The sequence below is a fragment of the Poeciliopsis prolifica genome, unplaced genomic scaffold (genome assembly GCF_027474105.1).
Source record: "Poeciliopsis prolifica strain line A6 unplaced genomic scaffold, Auburn_PproV2 SCAFFOLD004, whole genome shotgun sequence".
NCBI classification, from domain to species: domain Eukaryota; kingdom Metazoa; phylum Chordata; class Actinopteri; order Cyprinodontiformes; family Poeciliidae; genus Poeciliopsis; species Poeciliopsis prolifica.
The window spans coordinates 10,802,464-10,822,860 of record NW_026562379.1 but is presented as its reverse complement, the minus strand read 5'-3'; the positions used below and the strand labels follow the sequence as shown (position 1 = coordinate 10,822,860).

Here is a 20,397-nt window from a genome sequence, read left to right as displayed (position 1 = left end):
TCTGTTAATACTTCTAAATATAGTTATAACTCATGATCCAAGAGAATGAGAGAGGGAAAAACTTTCAATGAAATTACCATGGCATGTAGGCAAAATCAAGAGCAGAGAACTACCGTTTTAGAACATGCTGAATTTGGAAATGTTGGCAGACTTCTGGAAATTTTACTTAAACTCAGCATCTTCATTTGCTACAAACTGCACATAAAGGCTTGTATTTTAGTAACTAGCCATATTTTCAGTTAATGTTAAATTTAAAAACATAATATCTAATCACTTTATAAGTTTTTTAAAAGAGCAAAAAACTGCTTTACAGTTTCTGACCTGTTGCACATTATCATATGTGCAACCGCTGCAGCTACTATAAGCAATTAATTATTACTTATATAATTTCATAAAAAGAAAACCAGAATTGGTGAGACAAGTAGTCAGAAAACCACAAATTTATGATCAATACGTCTCTGAATAAACGTCTAACTAGATGTCAAGACAATAATACAAAGCTTTATTTTTTTAATTTCTACATCCAAAAAATATAATTCTACTTTCACTTGTTGTGCCACATCTTTAGTTTAAAACCAACTATAGAGCAAAAAGTTCAGATAAATGCAGTAATACATTATACATCAGTAAATAATAAAAAAGAAGAAAGGATTAACACCCTACTTGATTGTTTGGAGTCATTGGGCTTGATGCAGCGGACATACGACGGCTCCTTGGACATGAGGATCTCCATGAGTTTCGCCAGACTGGCTTTGAATTGGGTGGCTGCCTGAAGGGGCAGACACAGACAAATAAAAAAGATTCAAGACTGTTAGGAAGGGATGGTCGGGGAAGCGACTGGCAAAAGAGAAGAACTGGAAACGACAAAGAGGCGAGCAGCAGGTTAGGTCGCGCTGAGGAAGACGATGTTAGCACAGCGATGGTCGATGCGACTGAACACTGGGTTCACTGTGGAGGACTGGGATGCTAACTTACCAGCTTGTGACAGTGTCTTACATCATTATGCACGTATGTTTGTGTGTTGGTGTGTGTGTGCGTGCTGGGCATTCCTCAGTGCGAAGGCAGCTGTGGAGAATCCCCATCAAACAGCCCACTTAGCATCGGAGAGGGAAACACACGGCTGTTTATTGTGCTGTGGGAAACTATGCTGAGAAGCATTCAACCAAAACCAAATCATTCAATCAAAACCAGCAGAGAAACTTTATGAGAGCACAAACACATGCAGGGTGGAGGATAGCTCACCGTGTCAGGACGTTTCTTGTCACTCAGCTCGTCTCGGTCAAAACACTGCGTCAGAATCTTGTTCTCAGACATGCACATAACCTGCAGATACAAACACATCGACTCACCTCAAGCTGTAAAAACAAACAGGAAAATGCATTGTTCTTTATTCAGTCAGTATCTAACCTCTTTTAAATTCCTGAAGAGAAGATCGTTGTTTTTGTCCAAAAATCCTGGAGAAAAAAAGAAAGTTTTATTCATCTAATCACAAAACAAATCGGACCAGCTTCTCTCCCTACTTCCTACACTACAGTAGGAGGTCACATATGTTGAAGGATAAAAACTGCACTCATCCTCTAAAGTCTCTAATAATTGTTTTGCTGCAGAAGAAACTGATATACTTCCTAAAATAAATGGCATCATGACAAAATCTAATTTTCCAAAAATATTGAAGCAACATTTTAAGACATCATCCAAGAAGTTAAAGCTCACACTCAAATGGTCTTTCAAGTGAACGATGACCCTAAACATACAGTCAAGGTGTTTACAAAGAGGCAACGATTTACAAAGAGCATCACAAAGTCATAGTCTCAGTTGGAAAAATGAAACATCAGTTCTGTCAGCAGGAATGAGCCAAAGATGCCAGCAATGTTTTACCTAACTGGTATAGCTCAGAGGCAGCGCTACCAAATAATAAAGAATTGTATGTTTCAATATAAATAGAAAAAAAGCAATAAATGATTGACTGTACAATTATCTGATGAATCATTCTGGAATTTGGCAGAAGGAAATAATTTCAGTCATCTGTAATTTATCTTTCATATTTTAGAATATATAAATTGCTAATATCATGGCAGTTCAATGCATTTTCCAGGCATCTGGTGCCATTTTGAAACATAATCTTGTAACATGTATGTTCCCATATTTGTATGACATCATTTGATATAACTTCTAAGTTTTATCAAACATAACTTAGAAGAAATTTGACTTCCCAAACTCAACACCCTGAAATTGACCTTTGTCTCTTTAAGAAACTCCCCCTATAAGTTTTGATGAAAATGTAAATACAGTATGTTTATCAAAGAAGGAATCTGTTTATTTTTATAAAATAATCCATTCAGAAAGCACACACACCGTTAACGTTATAGTTGACCTCCCCAGCATAGTGCAGCAGCCTGAATTCCTCTCGGCCCATCACCTTCCTGGTCTTTCCGTCTGCCAGCTTGTGACTGAAGGGAGACACACACACAGAGTGAGAATAATCAGCCACATTAATGACACTGCTTAAGTCACCTTGAAGTGACCTAGCAGCTCAGGTTTTCTAATCTAAGCTCAAACTTGGGTTGAATGAGTATCAGACTGACGTGACGAAGTGCGGGTGTCCCCCCAGTGTGTCCTCCAGCTTCTCCAAGAAGGTGAAGTCGCTGGCATCTCCAGGTCTCAGACACTCTTCGTCCTGTGAGGAGAGGACAGGGTTAAGATCTCAGAGGAGAAAATTTACATTTCTGTTTACTGGATGTTCAGCTCTGTTATTATTATTAAGAAGAAAATTAGGATTTAAATGAGTCACAAATGAAAACATAAAGGTACAACTTTCTATCTGCTAAATAAAGCTTCAAAGAGTGAACTTCAAATCTTAAATTTGCCAAAGTACTTTTAAAAAATCTCATCTATGCTTAACATAAAATGACTAAATAATGCAAAATGATCAGATATCATTTTGTGCTCAATACATGCCTATTTATTGAAGAGATTTTATGTTGGCAAATAATGACAGAAAACTAAGTTCTTGATGCTGCTATGGCCAATTTCCACCATGTAAAACATGATGTGGAGCATCATAAAGTCCTCAGAAGGTCAGGAGAAGAATATGAAGCCTTTTTCATTTGTTGAGATAAAAGCTTCAAACTTGCACAGTTTGGAGCAATGAAAAGGCGAAGTTTAAATTAGGTGTTTGGGTGCAGCGCCTCACCAGGATGGAGATGATGCCTTTGAACTTCTCCTCCACCAGGTCACAGATGATCTTGTTGTTGAAATACTGGACCGGCTCCCACTACAAACACACAGATCATTATGTGAGAGCAGCGAAAATTAACTGATTGTTGGAAAGGTCATGGGGGACAAAAAGCGAACACTGATATAAAACTGTAGCTCCTTCAGAGAGGAACAGCTGAAACAGCTGGTGGCAGCTTTTCATAGTACACAGATTTAAAGATTCAGAGAATGCCAGGAATCCTGGCACACAGATACATCCTGCACCTACATATATATGAATACACACACACACACACAGAGAAATGTTCACAGGCACCATTAGCTCATGTTAGCTTCGAGAGTCACATCTTTTCCACAGAGACACCAGAGGGAGCAACCCACGTTTGTCATGACGCATCATAATGGGCTCTTTGAGAGGCAAAGCCAAGATTCTCCCACAACTTGTTTGCTCTCGACACATTTACATTAGACTGAAACCAAGAGGTCTTTGTTCTGAAAAGAGCAAAAAACTGAAGTACTGAAGGGCAAAACAACACGACAAAAAGGCAGAAACAGAAAAGGACAGAAGAGGAGAGAGAGAAAAAGGAGAAACATCACCGGGATCGACTTTCATTAGAGGGCTGTTCTGATATAAAATCTTCTAAGGAGGTTTTACCTGAGAATGAATTACCAAACAGTCCAGCATGTGTGGATTTAATTATTCATGGTGCAGATTCTTTCTAAAAATATATGCACTCAATACAGATGGATGCCATTAGGAGAAAGCTGCAAAGTTCAAACCCAGACTGAGAAAATGTAACAGGGATGATAGAAGGTGATCAGCTTTGTTCTACTGGAAATATTACACAGATCAAGATAGTGAGTCACATTTTCACATTATTCTGTGGAGATTGTGTGAAGAGTGTGTGTGAGGGAATGGGCAGAGAAGCTACTGACTGTGATGCCTTCAGCTTCGTACTCCTCCTGCTCCGACTTCAGGGTGAGCTCGATGAAGAGTTGCTGCAGCTTCTCGTTGCAGTAGTTGATGCAAAACTGCTCAAAGCTGCAGGACAGAGAAAATCAGGAGGATCAGATGATCTGACTGAGCAAAACGTAAAATGAACATCAATATGTCACACAGTTTTGCAGGTTGATTTTTAAAAATGTCTAAGGACCAGAGACACTCATTGCACGAAGGAAATCAACCAGGACTAAAAAGGTTTTCCACACTTTGGCACATTATAACCACAAACAATACCAAGGAATTAGGGTTGAAAATAATCATGAATATTAAAATAATTATAAGCAATTTCATAAATTGTTAATCATTAACAAGAGTATAAACACTAAAAAAACACTGTTGTTCTTTCTGAAAGAACAACATATTAAGAGCAGTAATTAGGCCTAAACTGTACAAACTATATATACAGTTTGCATTTAAAATAAAAAGCATTCTTTGTTGGTAAATCTATTCTACCTAAAACTCCTCAAGTGTTGTAGTTTTAGCTTCACCTGGTTTAAATTTCTGTTAAAAGAAATCTTATTACCTTTTTGATATCCAATTATTCAAAATATTTTTTTTTATAAATTGCCCCAACAATGTAGTGACATTAAGTTAAGCAGAAAGGGCTGAGCTCTTCACATGTTGATGTTATTTTTTTCTTATCTGCAGATTCATTCTTTGCTCCAAATGCAACAAAATGTTTAGTTTTGTAATTAAAAAGAAACTGAATTATTTCTTTATTTGTAGTTTCATGCATATATAACATGCATAAAGTTTAAGTATTTAAATTAAAAATATGCAAAATGAGCTATGTTTTTTTATCTTGTTTATTAATTGTCAAAATTGATGGAAAGGTGAGTAGAAAAATCCTGAAATAAAACCTGTTAGAAGCTGCTCAGGTTCCAACAGAATAAGAATCGTAAATATACATAGTGGTAGTAGCATTACTCTCTTTCAAATGTAAAATTGTGCACAAATTTGTGGTTGTTTATCACAGCAAACCTCAACAATATACACTCCAAGGAATCAAATTTGTTACCGTGGAGTGAAAAAGTGTTTGTCCTCTTTCTGACTTCTTTAAGATTTTGCACACTTAAGTGTTAAGAATATCAGCCCAATTAAAACATGATTCAAAGGATAAAAGAAACCAGGAAAAAAATATTTTGCACCACTGCACATTTTAGAGAAGCTTTTAGTAGATACATCTGAAAATATTAATTTAAAACATCATGCTAAAACACAGAAAACATGGAACTATCTTTACCTGTTGTGCTGGAAAACCTCAAAGCCGTAAATATCCAACAGACCAATGACGGAGGAGTTCTTATGAGATTCATCCTGTTGGAGAGACAAAGAAAAAAAAATCATATTTGATATGAGATTATTTACATTCCCAAGTTTTCTACATAACTTGATATTTTGGTCCACCTCATAATGTAACCTTTTAATATTAAATCACTGATGTTTTGGTCAGTACTTGAGAAACCTTTTTACAAAATACTATTTTTACCCTCTTACTTGAGTAATCTCTAGCACATATACGGGTTTAAGTAGCGCTACTTTTCCTTATCTATAGGTCTCAGCCACCTCCGGATTTAAGTAGTCTGGCTATAAATGATAATCAAAAAGCAATCCTTTATCTATAGATTATATTCAAGTTGTGGCCACAAGGTGGCGCCATCAAGCTACAGAATAAAGGCGATCCTTGCAGCAGGGTTTGGTCAGTGAGTTTCTACCTTGTATGTCAGCGAGGTGTTGATTTTGTTGACCAGCCAGGTGAAGGTGCGTCCGTACACCGCCTTGGACAGAGCATCCCGAGCCGACGATGCCTGCTCCAGGTTCAGAGGGCTCACAAGCTGCATACACACACAGGCACACACACACACACAGTGTGACAGAGTAACTCAAAGCTGAGCTGGGACACTTACACGTGTAACAATATTATTATTATTTCTAACCACAGCAGACATTACACAGACAGGAAAGCTTTGCATACAAGTGCTTATCACACAGTGACAGTGTGTATTCAAACCTACCTCCTCTCCCTTGGCAATTATCTTCTTATGTGTGAGTGCCTCCGTCAGCACCGTCCCATTCACCCCCAACAACTGGAAAAGCACAACAACATTAGCACGCACACACACACCAGCAGCAAAACCAGAGACAAATCCACCTCTTCCAGAAAACAGACAGACGTCACCAGTCTGCAGCCAGAGAGGTTTCTCTGCTGCCTGCTTATTATGTCTGTGGTTGGTGGGGCCAGAAGAAGAGGTGAAAATGAACTGAGGAACAGAGATGATCTGTTTTTTGTCTGTAGATTCACGTTTGGAGTCGACAGAAAAAGAGAGGAAATAATTTGTCAGCACCGGTAGAGGCGCAAACAATGAAACATAATACATAAAATGAGTATTTGGCATTAAATACATAAAGTTATCATGTATTTTCAGCACATAGTCCCATTTAGTAGCAAAATCAAGCACCTTTGCAACCTTCAGTTGTTATACGAATGCTGACTTAAAGTATAACTTGAAAGACATTTGACTCCTATAAATTGTCCTTTGTCTCTTTAAGAAGCTGCTATTATTCCGACACTCCACCTTCAGCATGTCATCACAACATGTGTGTGTGTGTATATGTGTGTGTGTGGAGCTATTATGCCATTTAGGACTGTTCATAGGAGCTTTGGACTGAGAACTTTTTTGTATGATCAGTGCAGCAGATCCGAAGCTCTACCAGGTGTTTGGCTAATTGCTGCTGCCGCTAGTCTGGAGGAGCTGAAGGGGAAGGAGCCTAAGAGAGGTGCTCAAATATTAATATCAGCCCAGGTTTACTTATGAGACCAATATCACTATTTCAAAAAAATAAAAATAAAACAACTAGCCTGAGGGTGTTAGCCTTCAGTAAACTGCTACAAACTTGGGAGTCAAAATTTAAATTTTATTTTATTTTTCTGCTCTTGAGTTTTCAAGCCTATAAGCTGATGTTTCTATTAAACTAAGTAGAATAGAAAAGTTTTGTACTTGCCTAAATTACTAAATAAACATGCAATCATTTAGTAAAGTAGTGCAGTTTTGAATAGTTTGGTGGTCGACCGGAAATTTTATTCAACTAAATGATTTTGAAATTGTAAATTTAAAAAAACTCAAAATATGTATATACAGCTCTGGAAAAAAATTAGGATCCAGTTGGTGGCAGTTATTCCACCAAATATTGATTTCTAAACTGAGCTGTATGTATTAATAATTTAAGAAATTCTGAATAGTTATTGAACCCTCTGACACTGGATGTCATTCTGAAAAACAGCCTGCATCATTGAACCTAAAATAAAACTTTGTTATCAGAAAAGGTTGACCCATCATAATAAGAACAGTGACAATCCTCTCAGTGTGTTTGATAATAAATCTAAACTGTGGTTTCTATAATTTCGCCGTCTCTGAAACCTTTACTATCCGAGTCATAATCTGCATGCTACTTTATTGTGCCTACTTTCTTTTCATTTCCTCAGAAGAATTTTTTATACACTTGTAAAAATCTCATTGTTTGATCTGGAATGTTCATGAACCGGCTCAGCGTAGTCTTACCCTGGCCAGGTACTTGATCTGCGTATCCGACGTGATGCGGGCGTAGCCTTCATCCTCGCTGTATTGCACGTTGCCGAGGTGAAGCACACTTGCGATTATGTTCAGCAGCTCCTGCACAGAATAAAAAAAAATAGAAAATGAAAGATGAGCTGCAGGAGGACACGGAGGGAACAAAGGTGAGAGGATAAGAGACGGAGGCGCGGTAAGATCGGAGCTATCTTTACAAGCAGCTCAAGTGATAAGCCCAGCATTGATTAAAAACTGGACAAAGATCTGAGCGTCCCGGGAATGCAGCAACCCGCACACACTCACACCTGCTGCTCTCTCTGAGCAGTGGGAGCTCCTAAGGAGCTTTGGGAGCAAGCCCAGACTCACAAACTTGTAGGAAGACTCCCACGCTGAGCAAAAGTAACTTATGACTACATAACAACAGCTACACACCGTTCTGTCATCCACAGAGAGGCAAAAATGGCCTCAGAAACACTGAGAGCTCCACCTAAGGTAATATAATACTTCAACGTTATAATATTTTTTATGTATTGCCTACAATATATTTATTCAAAACATTCTTATGGACTATAAATGGCAAAATCTCCACCAAACTATAAAATGAAATTCTACAATCTCAGGTGTTCAAACATTAAAAACTGTGACACATATAAGTCAAATTTTATTCATTCATTTTAAGAAAATGGTTCTAATTTCCGCATTCAGGTAATCTAAAGTATTTTGAATTCAATGAGATTTAGAAACGTCCAATTAAAAGTGTCATGAACCACCATCATTAACCACCTAATAAACTGTCTACATATAAGTTAGGTTTCTATCTTTATCATTCTGTGCAAATATTTTGACATTTCTGTTAATTTGTTTAGTTCTGCATTAATTTGCCTAAAACTGTCTCAGGGCTGCCATCATAGGTTGAATCGTGCCTAAGCTGTTAAGTTCTCCGATTTGTTTAAAACGGATCGGCTTTTCATCACACAGCCCTGGTGGCGAGTCAAGAGTTGGGATAGTGAACTTTTATCAGTAGCGTTTCTCAGCGTGTGTGATTTATTTGCAAAGTGGACACAGAGTTGGATGGGCCTCCTCCACTCAAACTAATGTCTGCATGCTGTTGGATGGACTCTGATGTTAGCAGGAGAGGCTCACAGCAGAACTCTGTAATTGCACAGAACAGAGCCCAGCAGCAGAACTGCTTTCATTTCTCCACAGAACTTTCCAATTACAGAAAGAAGTTCTTAGATTTGTAACTTGTCGCTTTTTTAATAGAAAGTTAATATGGGGTCTGAGAAGTTGCTAAACATTGTGACACACTGGATAAATAATAACACAACACAAAAAAATTTGGTGACTGAAAATAAAAATAACTAGATCAGTAAAAACAGCAACTTTAAGTTCAAACCTCTTAAGTTTATGTTGTTCTGATGTCAATTAAGCAATAGTTAAAGAAAAAGCAGACTTCTTTACAGGAACACCATCTCTACCAACAGTCAAAACACGAATAAATGAGGAAGAGGCGAAATAAAGGGTAACTGGAACGTCTTTCAGTTCCTGAGTTTCTTGTTTTGAGACAAGATATGATTTGGTCCTTAACACAAATTAATGCAAGTCAAACACAACCTCAAAACCTACAAGACATAAAACGCACAAATACGCAATCCTCTAGCATTTCAGTTGAGCTTCTGTTATTATGTCAAATTGTGGCTGACTTGAGGTTGCCACAATTTGACATAATTGTCAAAAATGTTATTCCCATTAAGAACCAGACTGTAGTTTGTGTTCTGATGCTTAAAACCAAAGGCTAAAAAGTCTCTCACTTTATTCTCACTATAATTACATTGTTTGTTTCTTACCTCCACTTCATCGTCATTGAAGCCAATGACAGTCAGGGCTTTTCTCACCACCTTCCAGTCGCTGCGGTCGTTGATGGAGCTCACTTTGGGACAGTTGCCCTGTGGGACACGTCGGACAAGTTAAGCTCAAATTTGGAAACCAAATGAAGAAGAGTTAAGACTTTTTCAACCATGAGACAAACATGTAAGGCAGAAGTTCACAGAGCAGATGACGCGCAAACAGCTGTTTACAGCTAAACACCTTTGTGTGTGTAATATAAACACCTACTTAGACAAACACAAGTGGAAGGTGCTTTGGTTTGGAAGGTGATGGAGAGAGTTTGTGTGAAAAGGAGTGTTCAGCAAGTCCCTCAAGACAGATTTGTCCTCTGAGGAAAGCTCTTACACTGCTCTGAGCATTGCTCGCTCTGAGCCCATTAACTTGGCCGTCCACTGGGAGACAGAGGCAGGCGTTCAGGACAGACCAAAAGCTTCAGGCAGGTTGGACAAAGTAAGGCCACTGAAGAACATTTTGCTCGAGTGGCTAAAGCACTTTCTCAAGAATGGCACAAGCTTCAAATGGTGTCATTACCCCTTAAACTTTTCACTTTTTCCCAGGTTAAAACCACAAATGTACACACATTTCATTGGGATTTAATGTGAGAAAGTAATGCATAATTTTAAAATACTATTTGCTAGCCTGTATGGCCGAGTACTAAGTAGATCCTTTTTTGTCTGCAAGTTGAGTCAAGTTTAATTTTACAGCAACAAGAAAATCTATTTTCTCTGACCTACAGGGAGCCATTGTAAAGACTTTAGTGTTTTGGAAAACATCTCAATTATTACCCATTTTTATTTTCTCAGACTTATGTTTGGACTTTGACTAGGCTCTCCTAACCAGGGTTTGTGTTCTACTAGCATGTAACCTCAGTTTTAAGTCTTTTGAAGCGTCCAGCTGGTTTGGTTTTGTTTGTTTTTGCCTCCATCCATCTTTCCATTAACTCCCCGATGAAGAAAACCATCAAGCTGCCACCATATTGTTTCAAAGTGGAAACCGTGAGTGGCAGAACATCGATGCGTTTGTCCCACCCTCACCTTAACAAGGTACTGATACTGCTGGGTGTTCCTCTCCAGGCCAAGTCGTCGCAGCAGGTCTTCTTCACCTCCTTCGATCATCTGATAGAAAATGTGGAAGTTTCTCTCCCCGTGGTTCCGGTGGACCACCCGGGACTTCTCCAGTAGGTAGTTGATGATGTGGCCGCCGACCGGAGCCCCCTGTCGACGGGACAGAGGCCAGGGACGGAAGTGGGAAGAAGACGAGGAGAAGGAGGATTGGGTAAGGCTGGGGTACTGAGGTGTAATAAAACATGCAGGTTCCAGAGGGATTTTGTTGTCCATTAAATATATAGTGCACTCATAAAAAAGGGGAGGCGTGGATTAGATGTATTATAACTTCTTAATCCTCAACATATGTTCAATTTCTTTATAAATTTTATTGGATTTTGGAGACTTTTGTCTGGTTGTTACTCACCTTAAAGTCAAACTGAATGTCCATGTATTTGCCAAAGCGGCTGGAGTTGTCGTTACGCAATGTCTTGGCATTCCCAAAGGCCTGGAAGGGAGAAAGCCACAGCAGATAAGGAAAAGACAAAGAGGAGAGGAGTGATAAGTGATGGATTATGGAATAGAGATAGCAAGATAGTGCAGATGAAGGAAGGTGATAAAGATAGGAGGAGATTAAAGAAAAAAGGTGAGGGCGAAAAAGGAATGAAGGAAATTGACAGAGCTTGTTAAGAAACCTACTAGTAAAGATGATTTTTTATATAAAAGTAGAGTCAAATACAGATACCTCCAGCACTGGGTTGGACTGCAGCAAACGGTCTTTGACGGTCTGCACTTGTTCGCTGGCTGGACAGGTGACAGCGTAGTACTGCAGGATCTTTTTGGACGCTTCCGTCTTCCCAGCGCCGCTCTCTCCTGAGATCAGTATGCACTGGTCCTTCCGCTCCGTCCTCATGGAGCGGTACGCATTGTCTGACACCGCATAGCTGCAGGAGAGGAGGAAAGCAAGAGTAGCAGAAAAGTTTATGTCTTAAGGGAAGAGGAAAATGTATTTGGGTGCTTAGTTTGCTTTAATCAAACTCTAGGTCATTTACCTAGAAAGTTTGATTTGTTTGCAGATGTGTGAATGTGCAAGTGAGCTCTGATGCAGACCAAAGAAGGAAACTCAGGTCCACCTAAAAACCTACGTCTCAGTTTAGTAGATGTGAACTTTGGTGCAGATTGACAATTTGGATTACAGCACAAACAAACGAGAGTCTAACGGGAGAAATGGCGCATGGTCTTTTACCAGACAGAAAAATTTGACAGTGGCTAAAATCTGATACTGCTCCACTTCTGTTTGTATTTTGTGAAGAAGAAAGTTGTGCTCAGTGTGTTCGTCAGATATTTTTGTGTCGTTTCCTTCGTTTCCTTCTTGGTGCGGCGCCAAGAGGTGAACAGGTGTTCAAAAGGTTTGGATACTTTAACAAAATGCAGTGTGAAAGCAAACCGCACCAGCTGAAAATGTAACATGTTGCAATTTTGGTCCCTGGTTGAAATACCTTTAGTTTATCCTGAGACAAGGTAAATATAAACTTATTTTTATAACGACTGCTTCTTCACACATCGTGCTATATCACTTCTTTTTCAGAGATGAAATCAAGGAATTGGAAATTCACAAAACTCTGGGTGTCTCTCCTTATCCAAGATCAGCTAGTAGGAGAGAAATTTTGGAGGTTTCCAGCCAAATCCCAGGTCAGATTAGTTTCAATAATCCATCAATTGAAGAGGAACGTACATCAATTCAGTACCAAAGTGAAGCAATTCTGTTAAAAGACTTGGAAAAACAAGAAAAATCTGGAATAAGAGCAATACATCCCTTTACTGCATGACAATGTGTTAAAGAAAATATTGACTTTGGAAAATTCATGCTTGGAATGTGTCATATGCCAGCCGTCACTGCCTGAGTATAAGCATGAATCATAAAGACCAGAGTGAAACCCAGCTTGTTCCAGTTACAAAATCGCTCATCAGCTCCGGATCGCTATCTTCCTGGTTTTGTTATTTCAGCATGTTTTGACACATTTCTGACAGTGGACTAATCGGTGAAAGATAAAAAGCAGCAGCTTGAACGTTGTTGCACTTGCACTTGGTGCCGTTCGTGTTTGACACTGGAGTCTGAGCAGAGGTCAAGTTTGGCGGTCAAGTTGGGGTCAGAGGAATTCCCTCTGCAGGGAGGAAACCGTTCGCCTGGTACCAACGCTTGCTTACTTTTCTTTCCAGCTCCCCCCCATCCTTCACCCTTCTGACCTCTCCCCTTCACCGAAGCACATTTCTTTTTCCACTCAGAGGGAGAGAAAACATTAAGCCACACACTGGAGTGCAGACAACGTGAAAGCACAGGCTTGTGAAATGTTTCAGTGTAGCTGCGCTGGATTCTTTATAATGTGCTGGATTGTTTCACTGCAGGTCTTTGAGTTTTGGAAGGATTTAAAGGGAATTCCCTGACCCTTCCTGTGGCAGTATTTCAAACACGCAGCCTTGACAAATAGAGAAAAGGACAGACATGACGTAGCTGACCAACTACGAGAAAAGCGAACAAAGCGAATATTTTAATACATCTTACCGCTGTGACAGTATTTAGCACAGCTATGTCATTCTAGAAAAAAAGCAAGGAACACATCATAGCTCTCTGCTGGATTTGATGGATTAAATAGTCTGACTACACATTAGTAACCATGTAACAAAGCAGGAAAAAAGTAGGATTCATGAGAATCTGTTTCAATTTATTCACTGTAAGCCTCCTTCACATCCTGAGGAACCTGCTGATTGCTCGATGCTGCAGGTTATTTTCTTTTAATGATCAATTATTATGATGACTAATTATAAAAAAAAAAGATCGTCACATTTTGCAGATTTTTCACTTAAGCCTTTTTCAAACATTAGAAAAACATAAAAAGATACAAATTTCCTTTTCAAATAAGAAAATAAATCATTGATATGTGAAAAACCTTAACATGAATACAGAGAAGGGCTGATGTACTGAGCATTATTAATGGAATAATTAGACAGTAAAATGTGATTTCAAGATTTTTTTTTTTTACAGAATTTGAACCAGGTGAAGAGCAGAATATATTCAGACAAATATGGATTTATCTTAAATATATTTTTGGTTAGTTTTGACTCAATTAATGCTCTGAGCATGTTGCCTTTTTTGAGTTTGTATGATACAATTAATGATTACTGGATAACTAAATCAATTGAGAATTATTTCAATAATTGATTTAATCCCAATAAGTCGTTTCAGCCTTTTAGTACATTCTGTACCGAGAAACATCTCAGACAAGACGATTTGCCCTTTAATGGAGCGGTGGCTTCATACGGAGAGATTGGTGCACTTACATGTGTGGAGAAACCTCATAGAAGTTGACACCACGGTAGCGCTCCATGTGGTTCTTGGTGTAGATCTCCAGGTCTTTATACGGGTTCACCGATACCAGCACAGAACCGATATAAGTCTGAGGAAAAGAGAACGAAGCGGTCACGTTGTCATAAAATAAAAATGGTTTTCTAATAACATGTTTGAAAATTGTCAGCAAATTTCTTATTTGTGTAAATTATGGCTCTAGCAATGAATTTAGCAAAAGAAAGACTGTAGACTATATTAAATTTTAACAAAATCATTAAGAAAAACTCAGACTCTCCCATTTTTGTTTTTTAAAATAAAAAGAAATTAAACACATTTGACAAGGATTTGAATGATTAAATTTTATCTCAAGAGGTCCAAATGCCCCAGCCACAAAAAATAAATGATTCATAACAACAATGTTTTCAAGATCCTAATAAGTTTCAGAAATCTTAAATTGCTTAAAAAATGGTTGTTGTTTTTTCCAATAGAGCCATACAAAACCAATTTAAAATGTACAATTGAAACCAAATATTTCTGAATTTCAGATTAAATTAATCGTCCCAAAGCAGCTTAAGAATTGGTAGCTGGTTGTGCTGTACAACTAAACTATGTAGACCGACTTTCATAACGCAACTCGCATACAAAATCTTTTACTTTAAAATATGGGTCTCAAAACTTACTCTCACTTTCATAATGAGAGTTTAGTAATTTTTCATCTGAAAATCGTGATGGTAATAAATAGCTGCTTTAGGAGAAAAGTTGAAAAATAAAGGCGGAATATTAATAATAGAACTAAATTTAAATAATCCCATAAAAATCAGGACAGTTTTGCCCTGCATGAGCCCTTAACCCTCATCATTGACTCACATAGATCAGGTTCTCCTTGAAGCGTTTTCGCAGGTTCTCTATGAAAGCCGCCTCGCTGGTGTAGTTCTCCAGCAGGACAAAGTCCTGCACTCCCACCCGGTCTCTGGCTGTCAGGGCCGACTCCATCATAGCCCGGACCCCGTCACTCGCCACCACCTGAAACAAAAGGATCAGTTAGTGTAACTTAAAAAAATAATACAAGTGTTATTCTTCAGTGTGCAACACAAAAACCAATGGAGATAAATTAGTCTTTGATTTCCAAGAGTTGTGAAGGTAATGAACAAATAAATAATTTCTAGTAAAGAGATAGAGATATTGCCTCGTTCAATATTTCAACAAATACAAATCTACACCAGTTCAAATGCACACCACTTGATAAGTAAAAAGTAGTGTGGAAGTAAATGAAAGAAATATTGAAGTCTTTCCATCCTCTAAAGACACAAAAACAAATGCATTTTCTGTTTTTGCTGAAGAAAGGCTTGTAAGTAAAAAGCGAGATCGAACCGAGCCCAGATGTGGATGGGGAAGTGTTGTCGCCCCAACCAAAGTGCAAAAAAAAAAGAAAAGACCCACCCTGGTTTCACTTGCTTAAAAAAAGTAACACCAGACAAATTTAGCATCAGAAGTGCAAAGTCAAAGCGCAGCACTCACATGTCTCAGCTCATCGAGGCGTTTGCCCAGGAAGCCATTTTCTAAAATAGTGGCTTGAGTTTTCCGCATAAGACTGGCCAAGTTACTGACATCCATTGTTGAGCTGCAGTCAGCAGTACAGAGTGCAAACTAAAATAAGTTGGAGGAGGAAGGAGCCAGTCTAAGGACAGGACCGGCGCACAAGACACACACAGTAGCACAGCAGGTGTTGTTGTTGTGTTAGGCAGTGCAGAAGACGTCTCCCTTAGGAGACTACAGTGAAGACTTGGATTGAGAAAGAGATGAGAAGGCTTGAGGGAGAATAGAACATATTAATTAGAGCAGAGGGAAAAACAGGAGAGGGAGAAAAGGGAAGGTGAGTCTGACAGATGCCGGGTTGTGACTCCAGTCCAGCTCCATCACTGCTTAAACCCTCCGAGAAACTCCTCACTACTACAGCCATCTTGAGGCCCCTTAAAATCTCCGCACACACAAACATGCTCTGCATCTTGTTCCAAGTTTCACCCAAGTATGCAGAACCACGTTTGATCTCAGCCCAAGCATTCGGTCAGACTTCCCCTCCCTGAGTCAGTCCATGTCCCTGAATGCATCGCCCGGCATCAGGACAACAAACCTGACACAAACAGCAGCTTCCTGAACCTAATAGCATTAGCTAACACTGCCTGCTCCATTTGCGCTCTTTAATTAACTCAACTAGCCTGTAATTTATCTTTACAGCCTCTCAAAGAGGTGAGCCGATGGGAGGGAGGGAGGCTGCTGGAGTCTCTCTCTCCTGATGCTTATTCACTGTTGTCTCTTTCAGGTCAAAATCAAAGCTGACCTGAAAGAGACAACAACAGAATTTATGTCGTCTTATAAACGGCATAAATTCGGGGTAAAACCTTCTGATTCAATCCCCATCCAGTTTCAGTACCAGTACCAGAAGTTTAAAAGATGTAAAAAAAAAAAGGGTCAAATAATTCAGACTGCTAAAATAAGAGACAGACCTCACCCTGAGCTGCTCAGTTCACTTTCTGGTCATTTCATATCCAACTATTTTTGGTTCAAAATGGTATCAGATACCCAACCAGTAATGACACTTTCAATTCCATTATATCTGAGATATATTACAAAATAAAACGTTTACCATTAAACTTCTCCACAAAAAATAAAGTTCTTTTGTCAACCTTTTAACACTAACTCAGACAGATTTCTGCAAAGATGAGGCTATATTCATACAATTTGGCTTCTTTATATAAATAACATTTCACCAATTGGCTTTTATGATGAACTGAATCTGACTGCAATGAATTGTGTGTGACTGCATGACTGCTTTGAGTAGGAAGGATTTGGATTACTTATTGAACAATTATTCATTTCCTGAGCATGGAATCAAATCTAAAGACGAAGTTTAGTTTATTTCAGATTACCTCTGTCAGCATCAAGTCATAGCAAACATGATTTTTGGTATTTATTATCTCATATTTTGTCTGTGGGTGCATATCCAGTACTGCATATCCGGCAGTACTGGATATGCAGTACTGCATATCCAGTACTGCTGGGATATGCAGCAGATTCTCTCTCCTTTTAAGCTTTTAGAAACAAACACTTGAAATAACTCATCCTCTCAAGATATTTTCTGATTAAACACATGTAGCGCAAATCCTGCCTGAATGATTTATTTTTATAATGTATAAATGATCCTCTGCTTTCTTAACATGTTATCAATGCTACATGTAAAAACAAAGTAAAGCAATGAATCAGAAGTCGAAGAAGTTGGTAGAACACCTCTGGGGATTATAATTGTGTGTTGATATGTAACTTTATCCCACGCAGCCGTGTGTCTCCCACCACTCAGCTCTGTTTGGACAAAATGAGCTCTGGTGACCTATTGTTTCACACAGAAAACAGCAGCTGTGAGCGAGTGTGTGTCGCTACAGCTGAGTGTTTTAATATCCTGGCAATCAGTCACCACTTAGACTTCATTTTATTTGCTCTCCTCACCTCCCTGTAAAGGAACGAGTTTCTACCTGTATGTTCAGATATTTTACTAGTTTAGATCTTTGAATTCAAGCATGTTGCTGCAGCTGGAAACGCGACTTCCTCCTCAGAGGATTGTTCATGGGAAAGACTAAAGTAGCAGGATGTGAATAAAGAACCAAGCACATCTTACTTTAAAATCGAAGAAAATTTACATGACTTTGAATATTTTATGAAGAGACAGACTAATTAGAGTGACCAGCACATTTCTTCTTCTTTAATAGATCCTCATCTGTGTCGCACTCGCGCTCCATTACTTCACTGTTTCCCAATTCTTCTTTCACTGGCTGGCTTTCCTGAGGGTGAGCCAGCCAGACCTCCACCCGCTTTCAGGAACTCAAGGCTTACATGCCTGCTTGGTTGCCACTAGTCGTCATGTTTTCCAAATCCTGTTCAGCAAACAGAGCCGCTCGGTGCCAGGATGGAGGGAGGAGAGCTGAGAAGGTCCCACATTTCTGAGATGACTGATTGCTGCAATCACTATCGCTCAGACTAGGGCTGAAACAATTAATCAGATTCATTGTCAGCTAACTTAGTAATCGCTGATTATTAACTGGAGTATACAGAAAAAAGCAGAGCAGAAATTAAGCCAAAACTGTACAAAAATATATATAAATTTTGCATTTAAGTTAAATATAAAAATCATTATTTGTGAATGTGTTCTACCCAAAAAGTAATAAAATATTTATTTTCTTATTCTTCTGATTAAACAGGAATTAAATTGTTTGTGCATTTTAATGCATTTCTAATATTAATACTAATATAGTATTATAGTCTTGCAGCTCCATAAATCTGGAAGAATCAAAAGAATTAAACCATTATGATCAGAGTTAAGTAGCAGAAAGCCAGATTCAGCCATTTAAATTCAGAAAGTGTCCCAGCTGCACACTTAAAACAAACTGCATTTGCTTTGCTGCTTGTCTAGAAAACCACAAATGTTAAAAGGACTGAGTTTATTTAGCACTTTTCAAGTCAAACTACCACTTAGAGTGCTTTACGCTACAGCCGCATTCACACACAGTTCAGTAGGAAACTTGAGGTTGAGAGCATTGTCCAGGAGAACAGAGACAGGAGACACAAGGAACTTAACACACAACCTTCCAGTTGCAAGAGTCTGCCCACTGGTTCAGACGGTCACTATTAAAGTTTATGACTGAGGAGTCAATGCACAAGATGCAAAAAAAAAAAAAAAACAATCAAATCTTATAAAAGCATTATTTTTAAATTTTATCAGCTTACAGCTGCAAACATCATTGGAGTTTGCATCATTCAAACATCATCATTCAAACATCATTCATTGGAGTTTGTTGTGAAAGACCAACACAAAGAAATGCATAAGTATAAACAGGAAGGAAAACAACCCATAGTTAAAAAAAGAAAAACTTTAAAAAATCTGAAAAGTGTAGTGTGTGACTGTGTTCAGCCCCCTTTCCTCTGATTCTCCCAAATAAAATCCTGTCCAGTGTCTTCAGAGCAATCTGGTTAATAAACAGAAGTTGAAGAGGAGTTTAAGCAGAGGAGAGGGAAATGGGAGAGCCTAATAATAAGGTCATGTGGTGTTTTTTCATTCCTTATTTGTTTATTCTCTGTTCTTCCATAGACTTTTATTTTTTTTCTCCTTCTCTATTCCACTCCTTCTCAAAAATATCTGTCAATTAATTATAAAATAGAAAAAAAATACTTAAAGTAGATTAAAAGAAAATAGTATATCCTAATCCACAAATTGATCAATTTCAATTGATTATGTTCTGCGTTTCATTCTTGTTTTGAATGTATTCATTTTATTGTAAACACAGGACTCTGTGTATCTGAACTCGTTGGCTCGATACTTTAGCATAAATTTATGCCACATCCAGTAAAGCTTTGTATAAACCAATCAGACTCCAAGGCATGTAAACCACATAAAATATAGATGACATATGCAAAAATGTCTTGTTCTTTCTTGTTCACATTATTTACAAAAAAAAAAGTGTGTAGATTTGCACAGGTCTGACTAATTTAAATGCTCTCTCAGTGTTTTGCCCCTTTTCCACATTTTCATTTCATCAATAGGATTTCTGGCGCTGATTTCTCTCCTCATCTGGTTCTGCACTGGCTGGTTGAAACAAAAGGGAGCAGTCTATAGAAATAAAGACTTCAATTTAATTCAGTCTTAATTAGTAAGAGACTGAGGTTTTAAGTGAAAGCTGGAGTAAAGCTAAATGCACTGTGACCCCAGAAGCTATGCATGAGCTGCTGGTTTTGTTAGGATCCCAAGCCAACCACAACCCAGCATTTTATAAACAAGGAAGTGGTTAAAAACAACACAACAGAAATCTTTTGCACAGCTCCAATCAGTCAAGGTCTCCCCAACCTTATGTGAATGTGGAGTAAAACATATCCCACAAGTCTGTGCATGTAAAGCTGTCAGTGCTTGAAGCGTTCTCCCACTGCTCACCTGCACAAGACGCAAACTGTACTACCATTATTTTTTAGTATTACCATAGAGACACTCCTCCAGCAAGTTTAGATCTCTCCACAGAGCGTAACAACGCTCAGCAAAGCAGTCAAACAGGTGGAGCGAGCAAAAATGAACCACTCATCTGAGGTCATGTGGGCTAAACAAGCTGGCAGCTGCTAAAATCCTCCTAATTTTCTTCCACAAAAATACATTTTAAACAATTCACATTGTTTATTTACTCTATTCTCCACTAGCCATGTAAGGATCCAGTTCATAAAAACAGACAACACATGATATTGGTTTTCACAAGGAGGACACAAGATTTGAGATTTAATTTTGGACAATCTAAGAATTCT

At 38.4% G+C, this 20,397-nt stretch overlaps 1 protein-coding gene across 7 annotated transcripts in view; it reads right to left on the bottom strand.

Moving 5' to 3' along the window:
- Positions 1-20,397, bottom strand: part of LOC129359106 (unconventional myosin-Ic-like) — a 52,400-nt gene that overhangs the window by 4,884 nt on the left and 27,119 nt on the right. For all 7 annotated transcript variants that reach the window (XM_055028501.1, XM_055028504.1, XM_055028507.1 and 4 more), the window contains exons 2-18: positions 14,932-15,087; positions 14,058-14,173; positions 11,464-11,662; positions 11,146-11,226; positions 10,710-10,889; positions 9,636-9,734; positions 7,780-7,890; positions 6,235-6,306; positions 5,935-6,054; positions 5,463-5,536; positions 4,153-4,258; positions 3,194-3,274; positions 2,586-2,677; positions 2,356-2,450; positions 1,408-1,454; positions 1,243-1,323; positions 664-769 (exon numbers count right to left, since the gene is read on the bottom strand). In XM_055028501.1, coding sequence (XP_054884476.1) covers positions 664-769; positions 1,243-1,323; positions 1,408-1,454; positions 2,356-2,450; positions 2,586-2,677; positions 3,194-3,274; positions 4,153-4,258; positions 5,463-5,536; positions 5,935-6,054; positions 6,235-6,306; positions 7,780-7,890; positions 9,636-9,734; positions 10,710-10,889; positions 11,146-11,226; positions 11,464-11,662; positions 14,058-14,173; positions 14,932-15,087 — 1,816 coding nt within the window. The remainder of the gene's footprint in view (positions 1-663; positions 770-1,242; positions 1,324-1,407; positions 1,455-2,355; positions 2,451-2,585; positions 2,678-3,193; positions 3,275-4,152; positions 4,259-5,462; positions 5,537-5,934; positions 6,055-6,234; positions 6,307-7,779; positions 7,891-9,635; positions 9,735-10,709; positions 10,890-11,145; positions 11,227-11,463; positions 11,663-14,057; positions 14,174-14,931; positions 15,088-20,397) is intronic.